Genomic DNA, 27,733 nt, shown 5'->3' with positions numbered 1-27,733 from the left:
TTCTTACAAGAGGGCTTCCAAAAGGGTCTGAAGCCGAACACTCTGAGGGCACAGTTGACCGCCATTAACTCCTGCCTGAACGGAATATTTTCAAAAACACCTCTCGTCAGCAGGTTTTTCAGAGCAATTATTAAATTACGACCATCCTTCCATAAGCCATTACCAGCTTGGAGCTTACCTTTAGTGCTAAAAAGGCTAACATCACCTCCCTTCGAGCCTCTGGAGAGTTCATCCTTAAGGTTCCTCACTTTCAAATGTATCTTTCTGGTAGCAATTACATCCGCCAGAAGAATAAGTGAGCTTCAGGCCCTCTCATCCAAAGAACCCTATCTCAGGTTTCTATCGGATGCAGTTATTCTAAGGACTATGCCGGGTTTCCTTCCCAAAGTCTCCACGTCCACGAATATCAATCAGGAAATTGTATTGCCTGTGTTTGAAGATGTTTCTGAGGATGACCTACACCTCTTGGACGTAAAAAGAACCATCTCTACCTACTTACAGAGAACCTCGGGGTTCAGACAGTCCGAGGCACTGTTCCTACAGTTCCAAGGGCCAAACAAGGGGAAAAAGCGAGTAAGTCATCGCTAGCAAGATGGATAAGGGATACCATCAAGCACTGTTATTTTCTAGAAAACAAAGAATCCCCTCTTCTCTTAAGAGCTCACTCCACAAGGTCTACAGCTACGTCCTGGGCTGAGAGGTATCATGTTCCAATGGACCAGATCTGTAAGGCAGCTACGTGGGCTTCACCGAACACGTTCATAAAACACTACAGAATCGATGTAGTTTCGTCCGAGGGATCGGCCTTTGGCTCGAGAGTGCTTCAGGGTGCCATAAACCATTGATGTCCCTCCCTTTCTTTTCTTGCACTGCTTTGCAAATCCCATTGTGTGCCGCCGTAGGACGACCAGGAATAGGAAAATTTATTCTTACCTGAAATTTTCTTTTCCTGTAGTCCGTAGGCGGCACAGGTTTTCCCTCCCATTAAAATTACTATATTGCTGCATAAGATACGTCTGTGTGTGTTCTTGGGGGAGGTTTATAGCTTCAGGACAGGTGGACTTGCTGTGCTTGATTAATTGATTAATTGATTTAACTTGTCTCACTGCTTGTTTAAGTTTTCTTCCTTTAGGGGTTAGATGGAAAGCTTAACCCATTGTGTGCCGCCTACGGACTACAGGAAAAGAAAATTTCAGGTAAGAATAAATTTTCCTATTCTCAGCTACATAAGGTGCTTAGAGAGCTAGAGGTGGAGAAACAATGGAACACTTATTGTCCCAGTGAATGGCTGTGCAGGGGGAGTGTCAGCAGAAGTCTGATCATTGGAGGACATGCAGGCTGTACTCCCAGCACAGCCAGAAAACTGAGATAGATGGCAAGAACACCAGGTATTTCACACAAAGGAAGCAATGCAAAGAGAACAGGATACATTTTAACACAGGTACATGGTACAACGGGAACATATCAGGTATATGAAATTTTGGGGTAACATATTCTTTAGAAACACTGATTCATAAGTGCCAGGTTGACTTCATCCCCCGCCAACCAACAAGCATCAGACAATACCCGCAAAATTATCTATCTGACCTATCTCATGCACCAAAAAACTTTATTGCAATGCTTCTGCCTAAGGACATTCATGAGACTTTTTTATTTATTTTTTTGTCCATTTCTTTATTAATTCTTTATTAATTTTTTTCCCCCTCTCCCCTATCCTGTAGTTGAAATAAAAAAACTGTCCATGCATACCTGCTTGAATGCTTGAAGCCTAGTGCACATGGGCTGAATGTTGGCTGGCATTGGCAGGTTCAATAGAAACCGTCCAACATTTGGCCTGTGTGTATGGCAGCCGGTCCTACAGAAGCCAAAACACAATAGGGAAGATAGCTGTACTAACTTATGATCATTAGTACAGCGGCTCCGACTGGAACTGTCAGTTGAACAAACAAAATAGTGATGTATTCAAGGCTTAAGACGTGAACAAATTAAAGGAGTAGTGTTTACTTTTAGATCACTGCAAGAGATAGCGTCTTTAAGCTCATAAAATATTTGAATAACATTCTTCTTAATGATTTATGTTTTACACACAACATACAAACATGTATAAATTCCACAGACTTCTTTCCTGTAATGAAATTGTTTACTTTAATTTTACTGCACACAGTGAGCTTCTCACTGTGTGCATAGGGTGCAGCAACAGTCTGATAGAGCCAGCCAGGTTAGAGGATGTCTAGCATCATCTAGCAATTTCCTCCCCAGCTTTACTGTCTCTGGACTGCCCCGTTCATTCATTAAATTTCAGTCTTTTTAACCACTTGCTTCCTGGGCACATATACCCCCCTCCTGCCCAGGTGAAATTTCAGCTTCCGGCACTGCGTCACTTTAACTAACAATTGCGCGGTCGTGCGACGTGGCTCCCAAACAAAATTGACGTCCTTTTTTCCCCACAAGTAGAGCTTTCTTTTGGTGGTATTTGATCGCCTGTGCGGTTTTTATTTTTTGCGCTATAAACAAAAAAGTGCGACAATTTAGAAAAAAATACAATATTTTTTACTTCTTGCTATAATAAATATCCCAATTTAAAAAAAAAAACTCATTTTTTTTCTCAATTTAGGCCGATACGTATTCTTCTACATATTTTTGGTAAAAAAAAAAAAAATCGCAATAAGCGACTGGTTTGCGCAAAAGTTATAGCGCTTACAAAATAGGGGACAGAATTATTATTTTTTATTATTTTTTTTTTACTAGAAATCGATCTGCGATTTTTATTGGGACTGCGACGTTATGGCGGACACATTGGACACATCGGACACATTTTTGGCGCCATTCACATTTATACTGCGATCAGTGCTATAAATATGCACTAATTACAGTATAAATGTGACTGGCATTGAAGGGGTTAACACTAGGGGGCGAGGAAGGGGTTAAATGTATCCCTGTATAGTGTTCTAACTGTATGTGGAGGGGGGGTGACCGATCTGTGTCTCTATGTACAAGAGACACAGATTGGTCTCCTCTCCAGAGACAGCACCGCTGTCTCTGTGTAAAACGGCAATGAGAGATGATCTCATATGTTTACATATGAGATCATCTCTCATTGGCCGCACAGATCGCATCGCAAACCAAGGGACAAAATGCAGTCTGCCTAGGAACGCCCACACCCCCAGACTTGCACATCTCCTCCCAAGAGCAAGTCTACTGGGCTTAAAGTTGTTGTAAACCCATGAAAAAATAAATAAAAAAAACCTGCAAGACAAAGGCATTATGTGCTAGTATGCATAGCATACTTAGCTCGAAGCCCCCACAGTGGTCCCGGCAGACTGCTCTGCCCAGCGGCATGTCTCCCGGAGTTATTTTCAGGTATCACAGGCTCCGGCGTGATTGGCCGAAGCCACGATGACATCACTCCCACGCATGCACGCAGGAGCCGCTGGTAACGGCACAGCAGCTGAAGAAATGGCACATGCTGATACAGTGAATATCTCTTAAACTGTGCAAGTTTAGGAGATATTCACAGTAGCTACAGGTAAGCCTTATTATAGGCTTATCTGTAGGTAAAAGTGGTGTAACCGGGTTTACAACCACTTTAAGGTTCCTGAGAGGAGTACTGAGGCAGGGTGCAGTGATGTTTCTAGGAACCGACAGTATGTACAGCACTTTCCTGGCCCTCCCATCAGCCATGATCTGCTTGCATTGCATTGGAGACTCACAGAGGCTTAGTCATGATGTCACAGGTTCTAAAATAATGTGTGTAACGAAAACAGAAATGTTTTAAACATTTTAATGGCATATCAATGAGGGAGAAAATGAGGAACAAGAGAAGGCAAAATAAAAGAAGACTAAAATTCAGCTTTAAAATGTGCCATATATTTTTTTAATTAAAGTAGTCCAAAGTAGATTTAGATCAATGGATGATGATTTTTTTTTTTTTGTGGCAACATATTTCTTTCGATTTTTGGTTGATGACGGAAATATGCTTCCAATGCGAAAAATTAAATAAAGTGATATTAAACACACACTGATAATTTACATTACCCATTCTCTTTCTATATATGGATGATGGCACTGTAATTATTTAGTTTAAAAAATAAACAATTAATATCAAAAAACTGTTTTAAATTGTCATACAAATATATATTTGAAATCAAATCTTGTGCCCACTGTCGTCTGAATATGGGTGACAGGAGTGCAGAGCAAAGTGCACTCCTGTGACCTGCAGGAGAAGTATGGGCAAAGGATTTTTGGCCCTAATGGTAAAAAAACGGTTAAACTTTAGAACCACTTTAGTACTGAGGGCATGTAGCCTGGTGTGGTTCAGGAGGAAGGGGGCGCTCGCTTGTCCCCCCCCCCCCTTTTCCTGGTCTGCCAGGCTGCACGCTCAGATGACGGTCTGGAATGGATCTTGGGGACCCCATGCGTCTTTTTTTTTTTTTTTTTTTTACGTGGGATTTCCCCTTAATTCCCAAGTCACACTTATCTGATGAAGTCTGATCCTGCTCATGAAAGTCACACCAAAGTCGGATCCATGTCGAACTAAAGGTGGAGGGCAGAGTCGGATCAACAGTCACACGACTTTCATGTCGTACCAGTGTGAACTGGACCTTACTGATTGGCTGCAGTTCCTGAGTGTCTGGTCACGGGCCTTACTGATTGGCTGCAGTTCCTGAGTGTCTGGTCACGGGCCTTACTGATTGGCTGCAGTACCTGGGTGTCTGGTCACGGGCCTTACTGATTGGCCGCAGTACATGGGTGTCTGGTCACGGGCCTTACTGATTGGCTGCAGTACCTGGGTGTCTGGTCACACCTAATGATTAGATATCAATGCAGGACTGTGGCTGTATGAATATAGCTCAGGCAGCTCAACTAGTGGCATCTACACAAATCCTTCTGAGTATGCTTCCCTCTGACATGGGGCAGCAGCTGGGGGTGTACACTACTGCCCACTAAACAAGACCCATTCTAGTGAATGGGGCCATGCTGTAACCGCTTCACAAGCACGTGGTTGCAGAGTGGTAATGCGGCATTTAGGAGGTAAAAACAGGCGTTGAGGAGGTGACATGTCTCCGAAAAGCAATCCAACCACAAATCACTTTTCAGAAATGCGGCCGTCAATGCCATTAGTGTAAACAAGACCTTAGAAGAGAATTCCCTCTTCAGAACAGGAAGTGAAATGAAATCTCCTCAATGAAATGCAAAAAATGTCACTATTCTATCCATCAGGGGAGGACTGGCAGCCTTAGACCTGGGGGGCAAGTCCAGTCAAGTGGCCCATAGAGCGTGGAAAAGTGATGGATCGAGGAAAACAGTCTAAGATTTTTCATGATCACAAGAGTCCGCACAGAGGCCCCCCTTACCTCAGAGTCCGCACAGAGGCCCCCCTTGCCTCAGAGTCCGCACAGAGGCCCCCCTTACATGGTGCTTTTTTGGGTTCAAACTTCCTGTCCAGTGCTCACACATGCCCGGGGAGTGTGGGCAGGGCAGACTCAGAAGGAGGGGGAGCAGATGAGCTCTATCTCTCCTCATGTCTGTGCAGAGAGAGAAGGGATGTCAGCGCTGGTGTGCGCTGAGGCTGAGCTAAGTGTGAGACGAGACATAGCTCAGGTCTGCAGCCATCTACCTCGGAGCTGACGCAGGCACGGCTGCACAGTGGGAGGTGAGCAGCGGCCGTGACCTGTGTTAACAGAGCCCCAGCAGGCATATTCCGGCTCTGCAAAAACAGCATTTGGTAGTGGCGGCCGGTGGCTGTGCATAGTGTCACCAGCCCCGGGGGAGATTTCCACCCTGCCCCCCCTGCCAGCCCTCCCCTGCTATCCATGGTTCTAAAAAATAGTTTTGACTATACACACACCGTAAAACATGTGAGATGAGTTTATTTATCTTGGTACACACTGCATTGTATCAGTCAATTTTTTTTATAATAGATTTTCCCATGTATTAGCATGTGCATGGTTTTTGAAACACATGAGGGTAAGGAAATTTGCGTATTTTCCGGGGAAAAGTTTTAGCCGTAGATTATAAGTATAGCAGGGGAAATCATGGAAAGAGGGAGGGATGTTTTCTTATGCAGTTACATTTTAATTCACCTCATGTTCTTACCCCCTGGCAGAGCCTGTTCTTAGTTGGAATATATTTGTTACATTTTAAATGCTGCATTTTTTAAGTCAGACATGCCAAAAATCTAGCGGCAGCCTTAATGGCATAGCTGCTTACACAAGGAGCAATCGGTTAATTATTAACAGCTTAAAATAAACACACAAATCATTTTACTTTTCCAATAAGTAAACTAGAAAACACGCACAAAGCAAACACATTTTAAAAACAATATTTGTCTTCTCGATTCAGCACTGGTTTATTTTATGCAATATATGCATATTTTTGTACCAGATACTAATAAGTATAATAATAAAGTATAATAATAAAGTAATAAAGTATAATAATAAAACTATAAGAACTAGAACTGTTGAAACCAAACTGTATAATATGTCTGAGCTGATTATGCATTAGCTGGGTTTTGCCATCTGAATTGCACCAGTTATAGTGCTGGCATTTTCAGTGTCCCCGAGTGATTTCCCAATCTGCTACCAAGGTAACAATAGAAACAATCTCTTTTAACAATGAATAGCAGTGAGGAGTAGAGATGTTCAGATGGTGCAGGCTAGCAACCAGTGCAGCAAAGACAACACAAACAGTGTAAGCAATGGGCGGGTCTCAGAGCACAGTACAGAAATCTTCAACACTTCTATAAAACTTTGTCTTCTGACCTAAATATAAATCATTGGACAATTCTGGACATTTGCTGTGGATCTGTAAGAAAGCATTCCATCAGCTTCTGGCTCAAAGCAGAGGAATGTGAGCGTGGTGGGGGCTGCTGGGATTGGAGGTCTCAGGAGAACTCGGCCATGAAAGATGTCAACTCTCTCCTTGCTGAGTCGAGGGAATGCCAAGGTGATCAAAACGACCCAAGAGAGGATCGAAATCCGCTTTGAACCGCAGGTAAGAAAACGATTACTTATATTATCTGAAGTCATTTTTTGTTTTTTTTACTTTGTATAGTTAGTATTGTATTACTATATAACATATAGTCTATGTATTACTATATAACTATATATAATTAATAAGTGTCACCAACTTGAAATTCAATCATTTCTGAATGTCCCATAAAAGGCCAATCCAACCAAAATTAGTATTTCATTTTGGAAAGATAGTGACGGGTACTTCAGATCTCCAGTATAGAAGACAATTCAGCCTACTCACCCATCGATATGCTTGTTCCATCCCCTGTAATGGGACTCGGAAACAACATTGGAGTGCTCCAGTGCAAAACTAAATTAACCACTTCAAAAACGGGCGCTTTGACCCCCTTCCTGCCCAGGTCAATTTTAAACTTTCAGCGGTGTCACACTTTAAATGACAATTGCGCGGTCATGCAACATTGTACTCAAATTACATTTTTGATACATTTTTGAGATAGATAGCAATTTCTTTTGGTGGTATTTAAAGTGGAGGTTCACACAAAAACTTAATTTTTAACATTAGATTGAGGCTCATTTTGTCAAGGGGAATTGGGTGTTTTTTTTTAAATCGAAGCAGTACTTACCGTTTTAGAGAGCGATCTTCTCCGCCGCTTCCGGGTATGGGCTGCGGGACTGGGCGTTCCTATTTGATTGACAGGCTTCCAACAGGCTTCCGACGGTCGCATACATCGCGTCACGATTTCCCGAAAGTAGCTGAACGTCGGTGCGCAGGCGCCGTATAGAGCCGCACCGACGTTCGGCTTCTTTCGGCTACTGTATGCGACCATCGGAAGCCTGTCAATCAAATAGGAACGCCCAGTCCCGAAGACCATACCCGGAAGCGGCGGAGAAGATCTATCTCTAAAACGGTAAGTACGGCTTCGATTTAAAAAAAATACCCGATTCCCCTTGACAAAATGAGCCTCAATCTAATGTTAAAAATTGTTTTTCGGGTGAACTCCCGCTTTAATCACCACTGGGTTTTTTTTTTTGCTAAATAAATGAAAAAGACAGAAAAGTTCAGTTTCTGTTGTAAAATTAAAGGAATTTTGGAATAAGGACACTGATGTCCGCTGATGAAGCTACACTGATGGGCACTGATGAGGCAGCATTGATGAGGTGGCACTGATGGGCACTGATTTGGCAGCGCTGATGGGCACTGATAAGCTGCACTGATGGGCACTGATGACAGCTCCCAACTGTGCCTGATTTCGAGGGACTGTCCCTGATTTGGAGCAATGTCTCTCTCTCCCTCATTCCTCCCCATTCATCCCTCATTTTGGTCTGATCCATATAGATGTATATAAAATGCACTTTTTATCTATCAAAAAGTGTTTCCCAGCACTAAACCTTTCATCTGATTTCTAAATTGCTGCATTTGTAAATTCCAAAAGTCAATATAAAGGAATAGTAGTGGTAAAAATAAAATAAAACACTTGTGGGTTTAACCAATCTTGTTTTTTTGTACAATTCTCCTTTAAGTGAGCGTGGCAAGAGGTGTGTTCTATGCCTGGATACTTTTGCTGATAGGTGTCTCTCATTCCCATCTCAAAAAGTTGTGAGGTATGCTGGTGAGGAGGCACTGATGAGGCATTACTGATGGGCACTGATGAGGCTGCACTGATGAGGTGACACTGATGGTTACTGATGAGGCAGGGCTGATGGGCACTGATAAGCTGCACTGATGAGGAGGCACTGACGAGGCTGCACTGATAAGGCATTACTGATGGGCACTGATAGATGGTACTGATGGGCACTGTGATCAGCTGTGTCCTAAGCATGCACAGTGGTCACAGAGCATGCCCTATTCACACCCCAGGGGGCGTGGAAGGCACGCATGTGGGAGGACATTTATGGGTGTTCTCCTAGAACTGGAGGCCCGCACTGTAGATGTCTATCGGCTATAGCACAGCTGGTAATTGCTTAACTAGACAAGGTATGATCAGCGCCTCCACAAAGTTCATTAAAAACATTAGACAATGCAAGAAAGTACTGCATAATATACAGATAATGTGTTTCAACCCAAAGGTCTTTTTCAAATGCGATCTTCACCCTGTATCCCCCTTGGAAGATTTCCCCATATCTTTCTGTTCTGGTGTCAACCCAAAATTTGGGACTTTCTTTTACTTTCTTTTTCAATGATAATGGTAAACAGGGCAAACAGAGATGGTAAATCTCCTTAACCACTTCCCGACGGGCGTACGACTATTGACGGTCGCAGGGTGGTTCTAGTTCTCTAAGGCAACGTCCCTTGGACACAGCCAATCACAGATCGCCGTGAACGGCCAATCGGAGTGGCCGTTTGCTAGGCGATCTGTGCGGCCAATGAGAGATGATCTCATATGTTTACATATGAGATCATTTCTCATTGCCGGCTCTCACAGACAGCGGTGCTGTCAGGGAGAGAGGAGACCGATCTGTGTCTCTTGTACATAGAGACACAGATCGGTCACCCCCCCCCAGTCACCCCCCTTCCCCCACACAGTTAGAACACTATATAGGACACACATTTAACCCCTTCCTCACCCCCTAGTGTTAACCCCTTCCCTGCCAGTCACATTTATACAGTAATTAGTGCATTTTTATAGCACTGATTGCAGTATAAATGTGAATGGTGCCAAAAATGTGTCAAAAGTGTCCGATGTGTCCGCCATAATGTCGCAGTCGCAATAAAAATCGCAGATCGCCGCCATTACTAGTAAAAAAAAATAATAATAATAATTCTGTCCCTTATTTTGTAGGCGCTATAACTTTTGCGCTAACCAGTCGCTTATTGCGATTTTTTTTTACTAAAAATATGTAGAATACGTATCGGCCTAGACTGAGGATAAAAAAAAAAAAAATTTAGATATTTATTATAGCAACAAGTAAAAACTTTTTTTTTTTTTCAAAATTGTCGCTCTATTTTTGTTTATAGCGCAAAAAATAAAAACCGCAGAGGTGATCAAATACCACCAAAAGAAAGCTCTATTTGTGGGAAAAAAAGGACGCCAATTTTGTTTGGGAGCCACGTCGCACGACCGCGTAATTGTCAGTTAAAGCGACGCAGTGCCGAATCGCAAAAAGTCCTCTGGGCAGGAAGGGGGTTTAAGTGCCCAGTAAGGAAGTGGTTAAAATTGGTAGTCAACTCAGATCATTCTATTACAAATAGGGTAATACATGTAGTTAGTGTGAAGCAATGCACCGCATAAGGAAAGTAAATAGAACACTTCTCAGCTGATAAAATAATCTTTTTTTCAAAGCCCCTGCAAATTTCCTACTGACTTTTTTCATCGGAAATTCCAACCGTGTTTATGCCCCATTGGAAATTCTGATGAATTCTATCGGAGTTTACATTTGGTCGGACAAAGGTCCAATCGTGTGTACAGGGCATAACAGCGCATGCGCCGGTGACATCATTGCTCAGAAAACAAAGGATTATACTGAAAGGAAGACGGTAGGAAGACATTCACACGGAGCACCCATAGAATAGAATGGGTTTACTACCGCTTTAATGAGGGCACAGACAGCAGTACAAACCTGACAAGCGTTCTACTCCGTCTCTACTCTATCCAAAGCTAAAAAAAAAATCACTTTAGTTATAGATTTTTTTTTTTTTTTGCTTCATATAGTTATATTTAAAGCTCCACTGTCAATGCCTAAAATAGCTCCCATTCAGTTTTATTAGTTCTTTTCATGTTAGTTTTGCAATTAGTCAGTTATCTTCAAACTTGATTTCCCAGCCATACATAAATTCACACGCATTTATTAGTTCCTTCTTTAATCCATTTTTCAGCACATCCAGGACCTTTTATAATTAAATATGAGGCATCTTGGATTCTTGAAAAAGGCTTAATCAGGTGCTTTACCTCATCAAATGGAAAGGTTTTGACCCAGAAGACAACTCCTTGGGAATCAGCCACCAGTGTGCCTGCTACTTATTCCTTTCACCAAACACATCCTGGATCTCCAAACTGTCAGTCATCATACCACCTGCATTCCCGTATTCTAATCAACCTATTTGGCAGTGCAAGTAAGGCCTCGTACACACGACCGAGTTTCTCGGCAAAAACCAGCAAGAAACTTGCTGGGAGATATTTTTTTGCCCAGGAAATCGGTCGTGTGTACATTTCCGTTGAGGAAACTGTCGAGAAACTCGACGAGCCAAAAAGAGAGCATGTTCTCTATTTCCTTGACGGGAATGGAGAAAATTGGTTTGTCGAGTTTCTCGACGGCTTCACAAGGAACTCGACGAGCAAAATGATGTGTTTCGCCCGTCGAGTTTCTCGGTCGTGTGTACGAGGCCTAACAGCATTAAGTAGGCAAACTAAGGAAAAGAATCCAGGTCATAGAGTCTTTACTAATCAATCTTTAGTTTTAGCATTCCTTTTTTATGATGAGCAAAAAAATGACTAGTTCTACTATTGGTGGTTTAGCTTCTTATTAGACTTCTTGTTCACTGGCTAGTTCGCTCATTCTGAAAAGGTTCTCAATCAAGCACCCGAGATTCTGTGCCCAAGGTTACCCAATGGTTTTGACATTCTCATAATAACTACCTATCCTTAAAAAGCCACCATAACATGCATAAATATTTTACTTACCTTTATGGTCTAAAATAAACATACTATATAACTTTATAGTCATTTCAGGCCCCGTACACACGTCCGAGGAACTCGACGGGCAAAACTCATCGTTTTGCTCGTCGAGTTCTGTGTGAAGTAGCCGAGGATCTCGGCGAGCCAACTTTCCTCATTGAACAACGAGGAAATAGAGAACATGTTCTCTATTTCGCTCGACGAGGAACTCGTCGGCTTCCTCGGCCGAAAGTGTACACACGGCTGGGTTTCTCGGCAGAATTCAGCTCCGACCGAGTTTCTGGCTGAATTCTGCCGAGAAACTCGGTCGTGTGTACGGGGCCTAAATGTTAATATTGGAAAGCCAGCATGTTCCATAGTACTACCAGCAGTTAAGCTGACAATGTCATCCAAGTATCTGTTGATGTTTCTAATGGATATTCTATCCAATGTCTTGATAAATGACCACTGATATGTTCACACGTTTGGAAAGGGCTGTACCAAGTGAATATGCTTTTACTTTGGAAATTAGATTGATCCAGGGTGCTTACAGGGACAGATGGAGCTTGTAGGCTGTACATTGTTATCAGCATGTACAAAGTGTGATTAATGAGATGAAAAAACGTGTTCCATTTACTGTCGGGATTTGTGTCTGAAAGCTCGGCAACCCTTCCCTAACACTTGATAAATCTATTCTGGAGCACTTTGGCGGACAGACTGCTAGTATACAAGAAGTGGTGTTTGTCAAAAGGCAGTTCAAATAAAAGCTATTTTAAAAGTTGAAAGCTGATTTTCATGTCTGGAACCCAAACCAAAGAATACCCCTAACCTATTTCCACAAAAAAGTGCCCTGCTAAAAATGTGATAATTATTTGATACTGGCTTCTATGTTTTTTTTTTTAGCTATCATTCATTGGCTAGTGATAGCAAAATTAAATTATTTTTGTTTTGGTGACTTTGATCTTGAAATGTATGCTGGATGGGCTATGGGAATTGGCGTTTACAGGCTAAAGCCAGGCAGGCCGTAGTTTTGAGTTTAGGTTTGTGAAAGGGACGTAATACAGTTTTTTCAGTGAGTAGTTATTATTGCAAAGCATACATGAACGTAAATTTTAAAGCCAGTTGTGACTGGTGCTCAATTTTCTTGGGGGGGCCCTCTCCGAGCCAGCCAACTACCCCCCACCCCCGGCGCTCGATCGATCGATCACCACTTTGCTCGCCCATTGCAAGCCAGGCCCCCCGCCTGCCTCACACTTACCCCATTCAGCTCGCTGCTTCGGCAGCTTCCCCCCCCCCTTCGTCTCCTCCCGAGTCCTGGCAGTCGTTTCCCCTTCTGGCCAATCAGGACTTAGGACTTGCGGCCAATTGGGTCTTAGCCAATTAGGTCAATCATGTGCTTAACCTCCCTGGCGGTATGATTATTTCAGATTTTAGGCGCTGAAAGTGGTACCATTATTTTGCATGGAAATTTGGCATTTTACATTGTAGACCTGTAATTTTTAGGAATAACTCACTTACATCTGTCCAAACAAGAGTCTAGTAGAAATCTCGGGTATGATAAAGTTTGAAAAACAAAATCATAAATTATAATATAATAAATAACTATAAATAATTCTAACAAATAATAATGTAATTATAATAAAAAATATTCAATATTGTAATCAAATCAAAAACACTGAAATTTGGGCACTGTGAATCGAGTGAGGAGACACAGCGGGGAGGCATCGCAGGATCATGGGACAAGGTAAGTAAACTCTGCCTGTGGACACTGCGAGGCGATCCCGAGTCTGGCACAGGGTTACCGCTTTTGGTTCTGAAGGGGGTTAAAAAAAAAAAAAACATTGAAATCCATGCGTCTGAATTCCTGCATGTAGATTAGGAGCCAGGCGCATTGATTAGGGGGGCGGCGCTCCTGTTTTTAGGCAGTTGCGTTTAACAGCGTTTCTTTGAAAGCAAAACAAATGGGTTCAGATGCAGAAGATTTCCACGTTTCAGACGCCAAACGTGTCTAAACGAGGTAACCCGCGTTTAGCAGTGTTTCGTTTATAGGAATTTTTTGTTTTTGCCCATTTAATTTTTTTTTACTGAAAGGCTTCTAAACGCAAACGCAGCAAAACGCTGCTAAACGCGGCATGTAAACGCAGCATGTCAACGCGGCATGTAAACGCAGCAAAACGGACATTCTTTATGAATCAGTAGAGTATAACTTGGCATTTGGTGTGGGGTTTATCAGTAAGGTAAAGTCACTGTCTGATTTCTTGCCAGTGATACCAGGGGTTTGGGCATACAGGTGTGCGGGCCTTATTGCAACCTGTGTATGTGTCCAGGCATCTTTACATCCATGCCCATCCATCTGTGTAGAAACACATCCATGCCCATCCATCTGTGCAAAAACACCATTTACCTTTGGCTAGCCTTTATGAAGGCTCCACGAACATTGCTGTCATGGACAGTATACTGTGAAGCCTCGTACACACGTCCGAGGAACTCGACGGGTGAAACACATCGTTTTGCTCGTCGAGTTCCTTGTGAAGCCGTCGAGGATCTCGGCGAGCCAAATTTTCCCATTCCCGTCAAGGAAATAGAGAACATGTTCTCTTTTTGGCCCAACGAGATCCTTGACGGTTTCCTCGTCGAAAAGTGTACACACAACCGGTTTCCTCGGCAAAAAATAAAAAACCCAGCAAGCTTCTTGCTGGTTTTTGCCGAGAAACTCGGTCGTGTGTACGATGCCTGACATGTTTAGCCCAAATTCTACTTAGGCTGGTTATCCAGACTGAAAGGCATGTGTTTTCCTATGGACATTTGTGCATACTTACATGTACCCAAGGATGTGGATGCATATTAATATGTAGAAAGACACCAGTCTATTTTCTCTATTCTTTATAAGGACCCATGGGCTTTGATATAGTTGCTGAGTAATCATCAGTATGCTATTCTGTATGCCTTGTATTTTTGATCAGCTGGCTGACCTTCATTGTGACTTGGTTAGGAATGGTTACGATTGCCTCCTTATTTCTAATTCCGGCTTGCATCCTGTCTCTCATTGCCAACCTCTGTTATTGACTTTGTCCCGAGTTGCATTTTTGGCTCACATCCCTTCTACCTTCCCCTTACATACCCGGCTCTCTGTAATCTTGCTCCAGTGACCCCACTTCTGTCTCCTAATTAAGTTATGCGTCCTAGTTTCTTGCTTTCTTGTATCAGTTTTCCACCTGTATAATGTGGTACTTGGTTTGAACCAATCAAAGCATCTGTATTTTCCAAAGTATAATGCTCAGAGTATTTCCTTAGAATCTTTTTAAAAAACATGTTAAATGATTCACTATAGAGCAAGGATGGACAACCTTTTGAGATTAGTGTGCTAACATTTTTTTTAAAGAAAAAGAGTTCCAGATATATATATAAAAAAATGTCTGTGTCACATTCTCAATCAGGAAGAGGAATATTTAGTAAGGTGTGATGCTATAAACTACATTCCGCAAAAATAACCCCCAACATTGGAGCCATTGACTGTAGTAACAACCCCCAACATTGGTGTCAGTGACTACAATAACAACCCCCAACATTGGCTTCAGTGACTACAATAACAACCCCCAACATTGGCGTCAGTGACTGCAATAACAACTCCCAACACTGGCGTCAGTTACTGCAATAATAACCCTCAACATTGGTGTCAGTGACTACAATAACAACCCCCAACATTGGCGTCAGTGACTACAATAACAACCCCCAACATTGGCGTCAGTGACTACAATAACAACCCCCAACATTGGCGTCAGTGACTACAATAACAACCCCCAACATTGGCGTCAGTGACTACAATAACAACCCCCAACATTGTGTCAGTGACTACAATAACAACCCCCAACATTGGTGTCAGTGACTACAATAACAACCCCCAACATTGGCGTCAGTGACTACAATAACAACCCCCAACATTGGCGTCAATTACTGCAATAATAACCCTCAACATTGGTGTCGGTGATGGGAATATTAACCCCCCACCACCAGATTGGTGTTAATGACTGCAGTATAATTTCCCAACATTGGGGTTAGTGACTACAATAGCAACCCCTAACATTGTTGTCAGTGACTGAAATATCAACCTCGAACACTGGTGTCAGTGATTGCAATATTAATTTAACCCCAATGTTGCTGCTGTCGCTGACATTGGGGTTAATATCGCAATCACTGACACCAGTGTTCGGGGTTGATATTGCCCTACATTGGCATCAGTGACTGCAATATTAAAGAGATTGTAAAGGAAAAAATTGTATTTAAAAAAAATAACAAGCATGTCATATTTATCTGCTTTGTGCAGTGGTTTTGCATAGAGCAGCCCCGATCCTCCTCTTCTGAGGTCCCCCCCAGGCGCTCTGGGCCCCTCCCCCTTGCCAAGTCCCCCCCATAGCAAGCCGCTTGCTGTGGGGGCACTTGTGCATTCTCACTGAATCTTGTCGATGTTAAAGGGGTTGTAAAGGTTCAGGTTTATTTTTTCTAAATAGGTTCCTTTAAGCTAGTACATTGTTGGTTCACTTACCTTTTCCTTCCATTTCCCTTCTAAACGTTTGTTCTTTGTTTTCTTTGTCTGAATTTCTCACTTCCTGTTTCTCCTCAGTAAGGCGATTTTTCTGAGGAGAAACAGGAAGTGAGAAATTCAGACAAAGTAAAAAAAAAACAGTTAGAAGGGAAATGGAAGGAAAAGATAAGTAAACCAACAATGCACTAGCTTAAAGGAACCTATTTAGAAAATAAAAAACAAACCTTTACAACCCCTTTAAGAGTGCGTCATAATTATACAATACATGAGATTTATATTTACATTTTTTTTGTGCTGTTTGTGCCATCGAGGGACATAGAGTGAACTATACAAAGCTGAAACAGTCATGTGGACATGAGATATTAGCTTAAATGTGTCACATATCAGGTGTTGGAACGGACCTGAGCACAGCTGCTATGAATTTTGATGGTCATTACGCCAGCTCCTCCAAGTTTTCCTTTGATCCCAGGGATGGTTATGAGCCAAAAGGTTTAAATATTTGCAAATGTCACATCCTGTAAAGTAATCATGTTACCAGCATGCAATGCCTGAAAGTGAAGACATGAGTTTATATATAGTAGTTTTACTGTGATATGCAAAAGCCTCTATGTTTGCACAGCAAAGTTCTTTTCACTGTTTCACACGGACAATGAGATTTTTGAGAGGACTCGTTGCCCACAGAAATCATTTTTGGAATTTTGTAGCAAGTAAAACATGTAGGCTTCCATGACAGAACTTTCCATTTCAAAAAATCCTTGTTGCCTGGCTGTCAATCTGCCGCTTTGGCTTTGTTGATGTCTGGTTCACCGTCCTAAAATAAATATACAAAAATCAAATTCTCACCTATGTCAGACTTTATTTGCTGCATGTTTTTTTACAAATCAGTTACCCATCTAGTATTGAAGACATTAAATTGGCTTGAAAGTAAAACAATTATCATTTCACAGGGAGATGTAAACAGTGGAAGCCTATATATTTCTCTCGCTGTTGGTTTCGTTTAGGCCCCTTTCACACTGGGACAGGAGGTGCGGTGGCGGTATAGCGCCGCTATTTTTAGCGGCGATATACCGTCGGAATTGCGGCGTATTCAGCCACTAGTGGTGCGGTTTTAGCCCCCGCTAGCGACCGAAAAAGGGTTAATACCACCCGCAATGCACCTCTGCAGAGGCACATTGCCGGCAGTATAGCTGCGGTTTCCCATCGCTTTCAATGGGAAGGAGCGGTGGAGGAGCAGTAAACAGACCGCTCCTCTCACTGTTTCAAAGATGCTGCTAGCAGGACTTTTGGAGCGGTCATGGCACCTCGGGCTTTCACACTGGAGAAACAGCAGCCGCAGGCATTTTAGACTGAGCAGCCAACTTTTCCAGAGGGACTCGGGGGGGGGGGGGGGGGTGCCTCATCGGTAGACATTCGCGGGGGTGGTTGTATCCGTCCTCCACCTGTAATTTGCAGGGACACTGTAATATAAAGGGGACTGCACTGTAAAGGGGCACTGCAATGATTACAGTGCAGTCCCCTTTATATTACAATGTCCCAATTCTATTGTGGCCATACAATGCTAGTACTCTGTCTCTAATTGTGCCCACACTGCCCAGTGACACTAACCTGCTCTCTCTTTGGTGGAGCTGGACAGCATGGCGCGCCCTCTCTCCGGTGGTACGGGTACAGCGTGGCTCTCTTCAGTGGTGCGGGTACAGCGTGGCTCTCTCCGGTGGTGCGGGTACAGCGTGGCTCTCTCTCTCTCTGGTGGTGCGAGTACAGCATGGCGCTCTCTCTGGTGGTGCGAGTACAGCGTGGCTCTCTCTGGTGGTGCAGGTACAGTGTGGCTCTCTGGTGGTGTGGGTACAGCGTGTCTCTCTCTCTCTCTGGTGTTGCGAGTACAGCGTGGCTCTCTCTGGTGGTCAGGGTACAGCGTGGCTATTTCTGGTGGTGCGGGTACAGCGTGGCTCTTTCTGGTGGTGCGGGTACAGCGTGGCTCTCTCTGGTGGTGCGGGTACAGCGTGGCTCTCTCTGGTGGTGCGGGTACAGCGTGGCTCTCTCTTGTGGTGTGGATACAGCATGGCTCTCTTTCTGGCTTCCCCCAGCACAGTCCTCTCTTTTTCTTTTAGTAGTCAGCCTCTTTCTGTGTTCCAGGCTTACTCTTTCCCCCAGCAGAGTGCATGCTGGGGGCTGAAGTCTGATGCCTGTGGACAGCAATAGGGCCTACAAATCCTCCAGTACTATATGTCCCATGATGCACAGCTAGCCTCTTCTGATTGGCCCTGCACTGAAGCCAATGGGGACAATAGCAATTTGGCAACAAGATGAGAGCCGCACTCTGCTGACAGGAGAAGGAGGGGCGAGCGGGGGAGATATGCTGACATCCAGCAGCTCGCCTTTCCCTTGTCACAGCGCAGCCGCTTGTGTTCACTGGTGAGCGGCACCACCTCCCCATAGCGACCTCTTTCTCGGCTCCTCGGCTTCTCTCCTGGCTCTCCTCCCTCCTCCTCTCCTGGCGTCCTGGTTGCCAGGCGACCGACGGCTGCGGGGCGCATGCGCGAAGCGGCGGCCTATGATTCCATGGATGGGCTTAGTAGGCGGAGAATGCCTCCTCCTCCCACCACCACTAGCGGCCGGCCCTGGATGTTCCTGCATGCAGCGCAGAACATCAGTGGCCGGCCCTGCATGTCGGAACCCGTGGTGGCGGCGGCCGGCCCTGCATATCCGAACCTGCGGCTGTGCATGTCACAGCCAGGCGGGCGGCCCGGACCCCCCCACGGCCTACCGGGCAAATGCCCGGTCTGCCCTATGGCCAGTCCGGGCCTGGTCGGTATGCAGGTGCTATTTTTAGCGCAATAGCGCCTGCAAACTGCCCCTGTGTGAAAGGGGCCTTAGAGTATCCATACATAGAGAGAGATAGTATGCCTTAAAAATTTGCTCTGTGTAACAATTTCCGATTAGAATATTCATTAAGTAAATTGATAAGCATTCCTGTGTCTACAGAAGAGTGTTGCAGTCCTAACGTGTGCTGTGTGTGTATGATAACCTTCATTCACCATAGAACATGGTTCTTCTGGCCTGTGCTAATAAAGAAGGAGCTAAGTCCAGTAAGAACTGGGTTTGGGGAAGGTTTTATACGTTGGGTCACCTTTTCATTTTTTGTTAAAAGTTAAACGAATTCTTTAGGTTGGATCTCCTCAGCCATTAACTTTTATAGATGAGGCTCTTGTCCAGCACTAAAGGCAGCCACTGCCCATCACCCAGAAGTGGGGGGCACCCTCCAATAGTGGTGCTAGGTCTAGGATACAGCATACTTTGGCATGATCCATCATTTGCACTATTTGAAGGGATCAGGCAATGGCTGTTTCCATCACTGAGTGGGAGCCTCAGCTATAAAGATTCCCAGTACAGTGGGGATCGAAAGTTTGGGCACCCCAGGTAAAAATTTGTATTAATGTGCATAACGAAGCCAAGGAAAGATGGAAAAATCTCCAAAAGGCATCAAAAGATTAGACATTCTTATAATATGACAAAAAAAGTTAGATTTCATTTCCATCATTTACAATTTCAAAATTACAGAAAACAAAAAAATGGCGTCTGCAAAAGTTTGGGCACCCTGCAGAGTTAATATCTTGTACTGCCTGCCCCCTTTGGCAAGTATCACAGCTTGTAAACACTTTTTTTGTAGCCAGCCAAGAGTCTTTCAATTCTTGTTTTAGGTATCTTTGCAGATTCTTCCTTACAAAAGTCTTCCAGTTCTTTGAGATTTCTGGGCTGTCTGTCACGCACTGCTCTTTTAAGGTCTATCCATAGATTCTCAATTATGTTGAGGTCAGGAGATTGTGAAGGCCATGGCAAAACCTTCAGTTTACGCCTCTTGATGTAATCCCCCGTGGATTTTGAGGTGTGTTTAGGATCATTATCCATTTGTAGAATCCATCCTCTCTGTAACTTCAGCGTTTTCACACATGGCATCAAGTTATCATCCAAAATTTGCTGAAATTTTATTGAATCCATTTTTCCTTCTACTCGTGAAATGTTCCCTGTGCCACTGGCTGCAATACAACCCCAAAGCATGATTGATCCACCCCCCATGCTTAACAGTTGGACAGAGGTTCTTTTCATTAAATTCTGTGCCCTTTCTTCTCTAAACGTACCTTTGCTCATTCCGGCCAAAAAGTTATATTTTAACCTCATCGGTCCACAGAACTTGTTTCCAAAATCAGGCTTGTCTATATGTTCATTTGCAAAGTTCAAACGCTGATTTTTGTGGTGAGGACGTAGACGAGGTTTTCTTCTGATGACTCTTCCATGAAGACCATTAGCCGGATTCAGGTAGTCTTACGCCGGCGTATCTACTGATACGCTGTCGTAAGTCCAAACGTGCGCCGTCGTATCTATGCGCTGATTCTCTAAATCAGATACGCCTGGATTGTGGCAAGATACGACCGACGTAAGTCTCCTACGCTGTCGTATCTTGGATGGATATTTACGCTGGCCGCTAGGTGGCGCTTCCGTTGATTTACGCGTCGAATATGTTAATGAGCGAGATACGCCAATTTACAACGTACTTGCGCTCGTCGCTGTAATCTACGTCCTTTACGTAAGGCCGTTTTTCCGGCGTAAAGATAAACCACCAAAAAGCTGGTCTAAGTAGTTTAGGGTATGGACGTCGGAACTGCCGTCGGATTTTACGTCGTTTACGTAAGTTGTACGTGAATGGGGCTGGGCGTAAGTGACGTTCACGTCGTATGCATTGAGCCGTCGGATCTTAGGGAGTATTTGCGACGTGATTCTGAGCATGCGCGCGCATGCGCCGTTCGTACGGCCATGCATTTACATGGGGTCACGATTCATTTGAATCCAACACACCCACTACCTGCCTACTTTAAATTAGGAGGGCTTACGCCGGCCCATTTACGCTACGCCGCCGTAACTTAGGGAGCAAGTGCTTTGTGAATACTGGCCTTGCCTCTCTAAGTTACGTCGGCGTAGCGCATATGAGCTGTGCTACGCCCGCCTAACAATACGCCGCTCTACCTGAATCCGGCTACATATTTGTACAAGTATCTCTTTATAGTGGAATAGTGTACCACAACTCCAGTGTCTGCCAGATCTGTCTGGAGGGAACGTGCAGTCAAACGTGGGTTTTGAATTGCTTTTCTCACAATCCTGCGAGCTGTTCTGTCTGATATTTTTCTTGGTCTTCCAGATCTTGCTTTAACTTCCACTGTTCCTGATGACTGCCATTTCTTAATTACATTCCGAACAGAGGATATTGACATCTGAAAACGCTTTGCTATCTTCTTATAGCCTTCTCCAGCTTTGTGAGCGTCAACTATTTTCAGTTTCAGTTTTCTAGACAACTGCTTAGAAGAACCCATGGTGCTGATTGTTGGGGCAAGGTCAGATGAGTCTGGGCATTTAAAACCTTTGAGATTGACATCACCTGGTCTTCCCAGACGATGAGAACAATCCATGACACTGGCAGGTCTCAGCTTTGCAAAGGGGGCAGTGCATGCTATAAATTCTGCAGGGTGCCCAAACTTTTGCAGACGACATTTTTTTGTTTTCTGTAATTTTTAAAGTGTGAATGATGGAAATAAAATCTAACTTTTTTTGACATATAAGAATGTCTAATCTGTAATTTGATGCCTTTTCTTGGCTTCGTTATGCATATTAATACAAATTTTTGCAGACGTCATTTTAATGAAAATTAAGCAATAACTTAGACAAGAGGTCTGCCAGTTGGTCTTCGTTGATGTAAGGCTATATTACCCTTTTACATATATAGGCCCATGCACAGAAGGAGCCCCAATAGTTCAAAATACACTGTAACTAGTTCAAAATACACTGTACCTTTTTGTAAAAATATTGCTTAATGCAAATGCCATACCTGTAGGCTTTTCTGCCACCCATAATACACAGTTGAAATACTCCAAATGTTTATGTTTCTATGTCCTGGCTTATTTCCAGGACATGACTGTCATTTGGCAGTTACTTAAGGAAGCATGTTTCCTGATAAAAAAGCCACACATGCGCAGCCAAGTCCCTCCAAACAATACTAATTGCTTCTCAATTACTGGCAACATTGTTGGCCTGCCATGTGCACTCCTTTAGTTGGCAGTTGGGCTACCAATCATGTTTATCAAATAGGCAGCCCAATGGTCAAATGGGAGAGCTTGCATAGCAGTCTGACAAAGCGGCTACTACCCAGATATCAAAGATAACTTGCCACAAATTTGAGGCAGTGTTGAATTGTAAGTCTGTTAACTTGCTGCACATTGTCACTGGCACGTTGTACACTTACAGAGCACTTGTTCTATTTGCCCCTTTTCAATTTCTAGCAAAATTTGCATGGCAAGTCTCTAGCAAGAGCAAAGTTGCACTGGTGAGTCTACAGCAAGAGCACTGCAAGTCTACACTACAGCATGAAAATTCAGCCACAATGACCCCTGTGGTGGGATGACTATTGTACAACATAACTGAACCACAACTTGCAGAATGTTTGCACAGAAAGTTGATCTGGAGTCATATTATGCAACAAACTTGTAAACCCTGGCAAGTCTAGCAATAGCTTAGCAAATCATTGTCAAACCTGCAGCACAATTACTTGCTATCTGGGTAATTGTGAGGCAGTGGCTTAGTGTTGTCAGCCTGCAACAGGAAGTGCTGTTACTGCCAGAAACTCCAGGAGAGAAACATTGCAACAGACTCATAACAAAACAAAGGAAACTGCATACAGGGAGACATATTGCAAAATATACTGAAAAAAAAGATTACACTTAGTGCCGGGAGCTTAAAAAACGTCAGTTCTTTTGGCAAAAAAAATAAACGCTCATACAGAGCATTTTTGTACTGGCGTTTGGGAGCGTTAGGATTTTTATCCGGCAGAAAAACGCAAGCCACAAGGGTTTTTTGTGCCTCTAAATGCTGAACCTAAAGCGGAGTTCCAACGACAATTAGCATTTTTTAAATGTATGTCCTTTCATCCTGCGTTTTTATAATATAAATCTGGTCACTTACTATTTTACAATCCGCCGCCGATCCGCATAGATATACAAAAAATATAGTTTAGAAAACGATATCTACACCGCTGTCATTTTGCTTGTGGGCATTGTGAAGCCTACAGGCACTTAGGGCCAGATTCACAAAAGAGATACGACGGCGTATCTCCTGATACGCCGTCGTATCTCTGTTTCTAACTATGCGACTGATTCATAGAATCAGTTACGCATAGATAGGCAGAAGATCCGACAGGTGTAATGGACTTACACTGTCGGATCTTAGGATGCAGTACCGCGGCCGTCGCTGGGGGGAGTTCGCGTCGTAAACCAGCGTCGGGTATGCAAATTAGGAGTTACGGTGATCCACGAAGATTTTTCCCGTCGTTACGTCGTCGCGAGTGTTAGATTTCCGTCGCAAAGATAGGGCACCTTTAACATGGTGTAAAATTACTCCACCATGTTAAGGTATGCCTGTCTTTCCCGCATCGCTTTTGATTTTTTTTTAAATCTTTTATTTTTCCCGGCGTTAATCTTTTTTCACGTCGCGATTCACAAAACGTCGGCGCGTCGTAATTTCGCGCAAAGCACGTCGGGAAATTTGCGACGGGAGCATGCGCAGTACGTCCGGCGCGGGAGCGCGCCTAATTTAAATGGTACCCGCCCCATTTAAATTGGACCGCCTTGCGCCGGACCTGTTTACGATACACCGCCGCAAATTTCCAGGTAAGTGCTTTGTGGATCAGGCACTAAATCAGAAAAATTGCGGCGGTGTAACGTAAACCGGTTACGTAAACTTGCGCCCGCTGTACGTGAATCTGGCCCTTACTTCCTGGAAGTCTTGGATGGGGAGTGATAATTGGACAGCGCACTGCATCCTGGGAAATGATGACACACATTTCCCAGGAGCATTAGAGGGAGATGATGTCAGAATCCTAGGTGGTTTCAAAGGCAGATTTCGTGGGACAGCATAGCAACAGGCATTTCCAGATGAGTAAAAAAAAAAAAAAAAACTTTTTTTTTTCTTTTTTAGTCGTAAGCTACAGTTTAAAGCAAAATTGTTTTTTTGATGGAACCTCCACTTTAAAACAAGACTCTAAACATCCTAATGTGCATGGACACATAGGATAACATTGAGCTGCTTCTACAGGCATTATTTTAAGTCCAGTGTGCATGGACCCTTAACATGCATGTAAACCCTAGAAATAAACTTCTCCTATTTGCTTCCCTTTGGTCTGCTAAGTAAAGAACTGAATGTGTTTTGTTATATCTGTTTTGTAAATTCAAACATTAAAGTTGATTTTGCCAGAAATCTTGTGAGCTGATAACTTCCTGTGTTCTCTGCCTGTGTACAAGGAGGGGTTATGGAGACGAGGAGGGAGATGAAAAGAGGTCTGTGTTCTATCGGATCTATCAGAATTGAAGTAGGCAGGGCTGACAACACATGTTTTTGGAATTCAGTGCCAAGAACATGGTGGGGGGAAATTTACTAAAACTGGAGCAGCCAGGATCTAAAGCAGCTGTGCATAGTAACCAATCAGCTTCCATATTCAGCTTATTCAGTTAAACTTTGAAAGTAAAAGATAGAAGCTGATTGGTTGTCATGCTGCTCTGCTCCAGACTCTGGTCGCTCCAGTCTTATTAAATTCACCATGCTGTGTTGTCACGATCAAAAGGAAAGTAGGAGCGCACTATATTTCTGGAGCATCAACATTTATCATCATCAACAATTATTTTTCTGTACCCGCAGCATGTTTAAAGGGATAAAACAAGAATTATGCATGTGTAGAGGACAAAATATGTTTTTTATTTAATTTTGGCATACATTTTAAACGAAAATGTATTCTTGCTTAGTCATGCTCATGTTCTCATATGTGTGTACATTTACAATTATCTAGGATTACTTCAACTGGAGATCCCACCATGATTTTCAGCTTAGAAGATTCCTGAATGGAAAATGTGCTTCACACAACTATTGGGAGATTCCCACACACAAAACCTACAGTACTAAAAAGGGGCCCCTGGTTCTTTATTCTGAGGATTTGGCATTGCCGGCATCAGCATGGAATTTATCACAGGACAAACATGGTCATAGAAGTCATCGATACAAGAGAAAAAAGTTCAAGATTGAGCTCAGCACTCTTCTGGATTTATCTGGAGCTATTCTATCTTATGGGCGAAAACAGGTAAAGTAGCAATTTAAGGTAGTAAATAAAAAAGCAAATGATTGGTATCGATTTTTCAGTCCAAAAGTGTTATACAGGCATGGGCGTCCGCTCCATAGGGCAAAGGGGGGCGATTGCCCCCCCCCCCATGGAATCATAAGAGTGTGAAGTGTGAAGACACACCATTCAGCCGCGGCCGCCTCCCGCACATCGGTGGGCTAGGGCTGCCGTCGATTGTCACTGTCTGTCAGTCTTACTCGTCTCTCTGTCAGTGTGTTGCATTTAAGATCAGATCACGGGAACGCTCCCGCCTCCCACTCCTGTTTGACGGCGCCAGCCAATAGTCACATCAATGATCATCACTGTGCAGCCTGCCACAACTAAGTAAGTCGCCTAGCCCCGCCCATCCTGGCAATGTGACAACACTCATGGCCGTAGGCGGGAGGGCATGATGGGAGGAGCGTAGAGAGCTGCCTGCTTCACCAAGAGGAGCCAGCGCCACCGAGGAGAAACCAACATCTTGAATTTCAGACAGCACAGACACAGCAGCACCACAGTCAGTAGTGTCAGACAGTGACTGTCTATCACTATCTATTCACAAGCAGGGCTGCCAGGGGGGTACAGGCAGTACACCTGGCAGTACACCTGTAAGGGGCCCAGGGGCCCAGATGGCATCCCCCTTTTTTTAATTTAAATGTTTTTTTATTTTATTTTTTTCGCCAGCACCCAAAGTCCCCCCCCCCTCGACCTCTAAGGGACCCAGTGGTCCCCAGGACCCCAAATGGCATCCCCCTTTCTTTTTTTCTTTTTTTCGTCAGCACCCAAATCCCCCCCTCCCGACCTCTAAGGGGCCCGGTGGTCCCCAGGGCCCCGGATGGCATCCCCCTTTTTTTTCCGTCAGCACCCAAAGCCCCTCCGACCTCTAAGGGGCCTGGTGGCGGGGGGGAGGGGGGGTAAATGTCCTGCACTGCTGCACTGGTCATAGTAACTCATCATACTCATGTACTAATGTCCTGCACTGGTAGTAACTCATGTATTAATGTCCTGCACTGGTCATAGTAGTAAAAAAAAAAAAAAAGTTCAGCGGACGCCCATGTATACAGGTATTAGGTTCAAGTGGATCATGGTGCGCTGTGTCAGCCCCTGGCTTCCTTTATGTTTTGGTTGCTCCAACAATAACATTTCTTTGCCTACTTTCCTACTTGGCTCCAGTCTACCTGGAAAGTAGGGTGTTACAACCCATTTATGCATCTCCTATTGCATTCTCCATAATATGCTTTGAATTAAAAATCCAAAACAGAGTGTGAGCCCCTTGTAATGGTCACAGGAGGTATGAGAACACTGAAAATTAAGCACAGTGAAATAACTAGCAGAGATATAAGACACTGGCTGTTGATTTATCTCCAGAATCGAATGCCCCGTACACACGATCGGAATTTCTGATGGAAAAAGTCCGACTGACTTTTTCCATCGGAAATCCCGACCTCTGAGTAATTCCATCGGAGTTTACATAGAGAACATGTTCTCTTTCCTCCGATGGAATTCCGTGGGAATTCCGATTTGAATTTGGTTGGAAAAAGGTCAGATTGTGTGTACGGGGCATAACAAAACTTAGATGTCGGTATTGGGTGGAATGATCCTTTAATATAAATGTATTATTATTCCCAGCTGTGTAAAGTCTTAAGATAGTTTTTACGTCTTTTATGCTACTGACGCTACCAAGTTAATTTCCCTACTACAAGTGTGCACATAAATAGTACAGCTAATTTTGTCAGAAGCCAATTAGCACGTTTTTCTGTTTATACCCAGCCCTGCTGTTTTTAGAAACATGGAGACATTAGGTTAAGGTGACCAGATTTTTAAAATGAAATCCGGGGACATTTTTTTTTATTGGCAAATGGTGACTATTTTATATTCATTTTCCTCAAATTATATCTGCAGTCAGAGGTGTTGCGTGGGTTGTCGGCGCCCGGGGCAAGACAAGAATTCCAGTACCACTCACCCCCCACATGAACAGTGTAGATCGCTCCATTATAATCCATCAGAGCAGGGATCTCCCGAGCACCAGTTACTGTTCCTGACACCCAGCCGCTCCTCAGTATCCCCTGCCAAGAGTTTCTCCAATAGCCGCCGTGCGCTCTGCACCGCCCCTTCCCTCCACCGTTCTCACACACACAGGCCCCCCGCACTAGAGGCATCATGGGGAACATGCTGCATCACAACAGTCCCTGGGTGGGGGGAGGGGGGCAACACAGCACACTTGGGGGGCACAGTAATAATTTTGCACCCCCCCTTAATGTTGCACCCGAGGCGAAAGTACCAGATGCCCCCCCATGCCCCTGCAATCTGGGGACAAATCAGGGGACAAACTGGCTCCGGGGACATTGTCCTCAATCCAGGGACTGTCCCTGGAAACCGGGGATGTCTGGTCACCCTACATTAGGTTACGTTTGGCAAGTTAAAGACACTTTCATAA

At 43.9% G+C, this 27,733-nt stretch overlaps 1 protein-coding gene across 2 annotated transcripts in view; it reads left to right on the top strand.

Annotated features, from left to right (window-relative positions):
- The first annotated feature begins 6,591 nt into the window (after positions 1-6,591).
- Positions 6,592-27,733, top strand: part of KIAA2012 (KIAA2012 ortholog) — a 239,891-nt gene continuing 218,749 nt past the window's right edge. For both annotated transcript variants that reach the window (XM_040357236.1, XM_040357234.1), the window contains exons 1-2: positions 6,592-6,993; positions 24,991-25,278. In XM_040357236.1, the coding sequence (XP_040213170.1) occupies positions 6,907-6,993; positions 24,991-25,278 (375 nt within the window). In that variant the 5' untranslated portion in view covers positions 6,592-6,906. The remainder of the gene's footprint in view (positions 6,994-24,990; positions 25,279-27,733) is intronic.

Source organism: Rana temporaria, chromosome 6, assembly GCF_905171775.1.
Source record: "Rana temporaria chromosome 6, aRanTem1.1, whole genome shotgun sequence".
NCBI classification, from domain to species: domain Eukaryota; kingdom Metazoa; phylum Chordata; class Amphibia; order Anura; family Ranidae; genus Rana; species Rana temporaria.
This window is presented reverse-complemented; position numbering and strand designations above follow the sequence as displayed.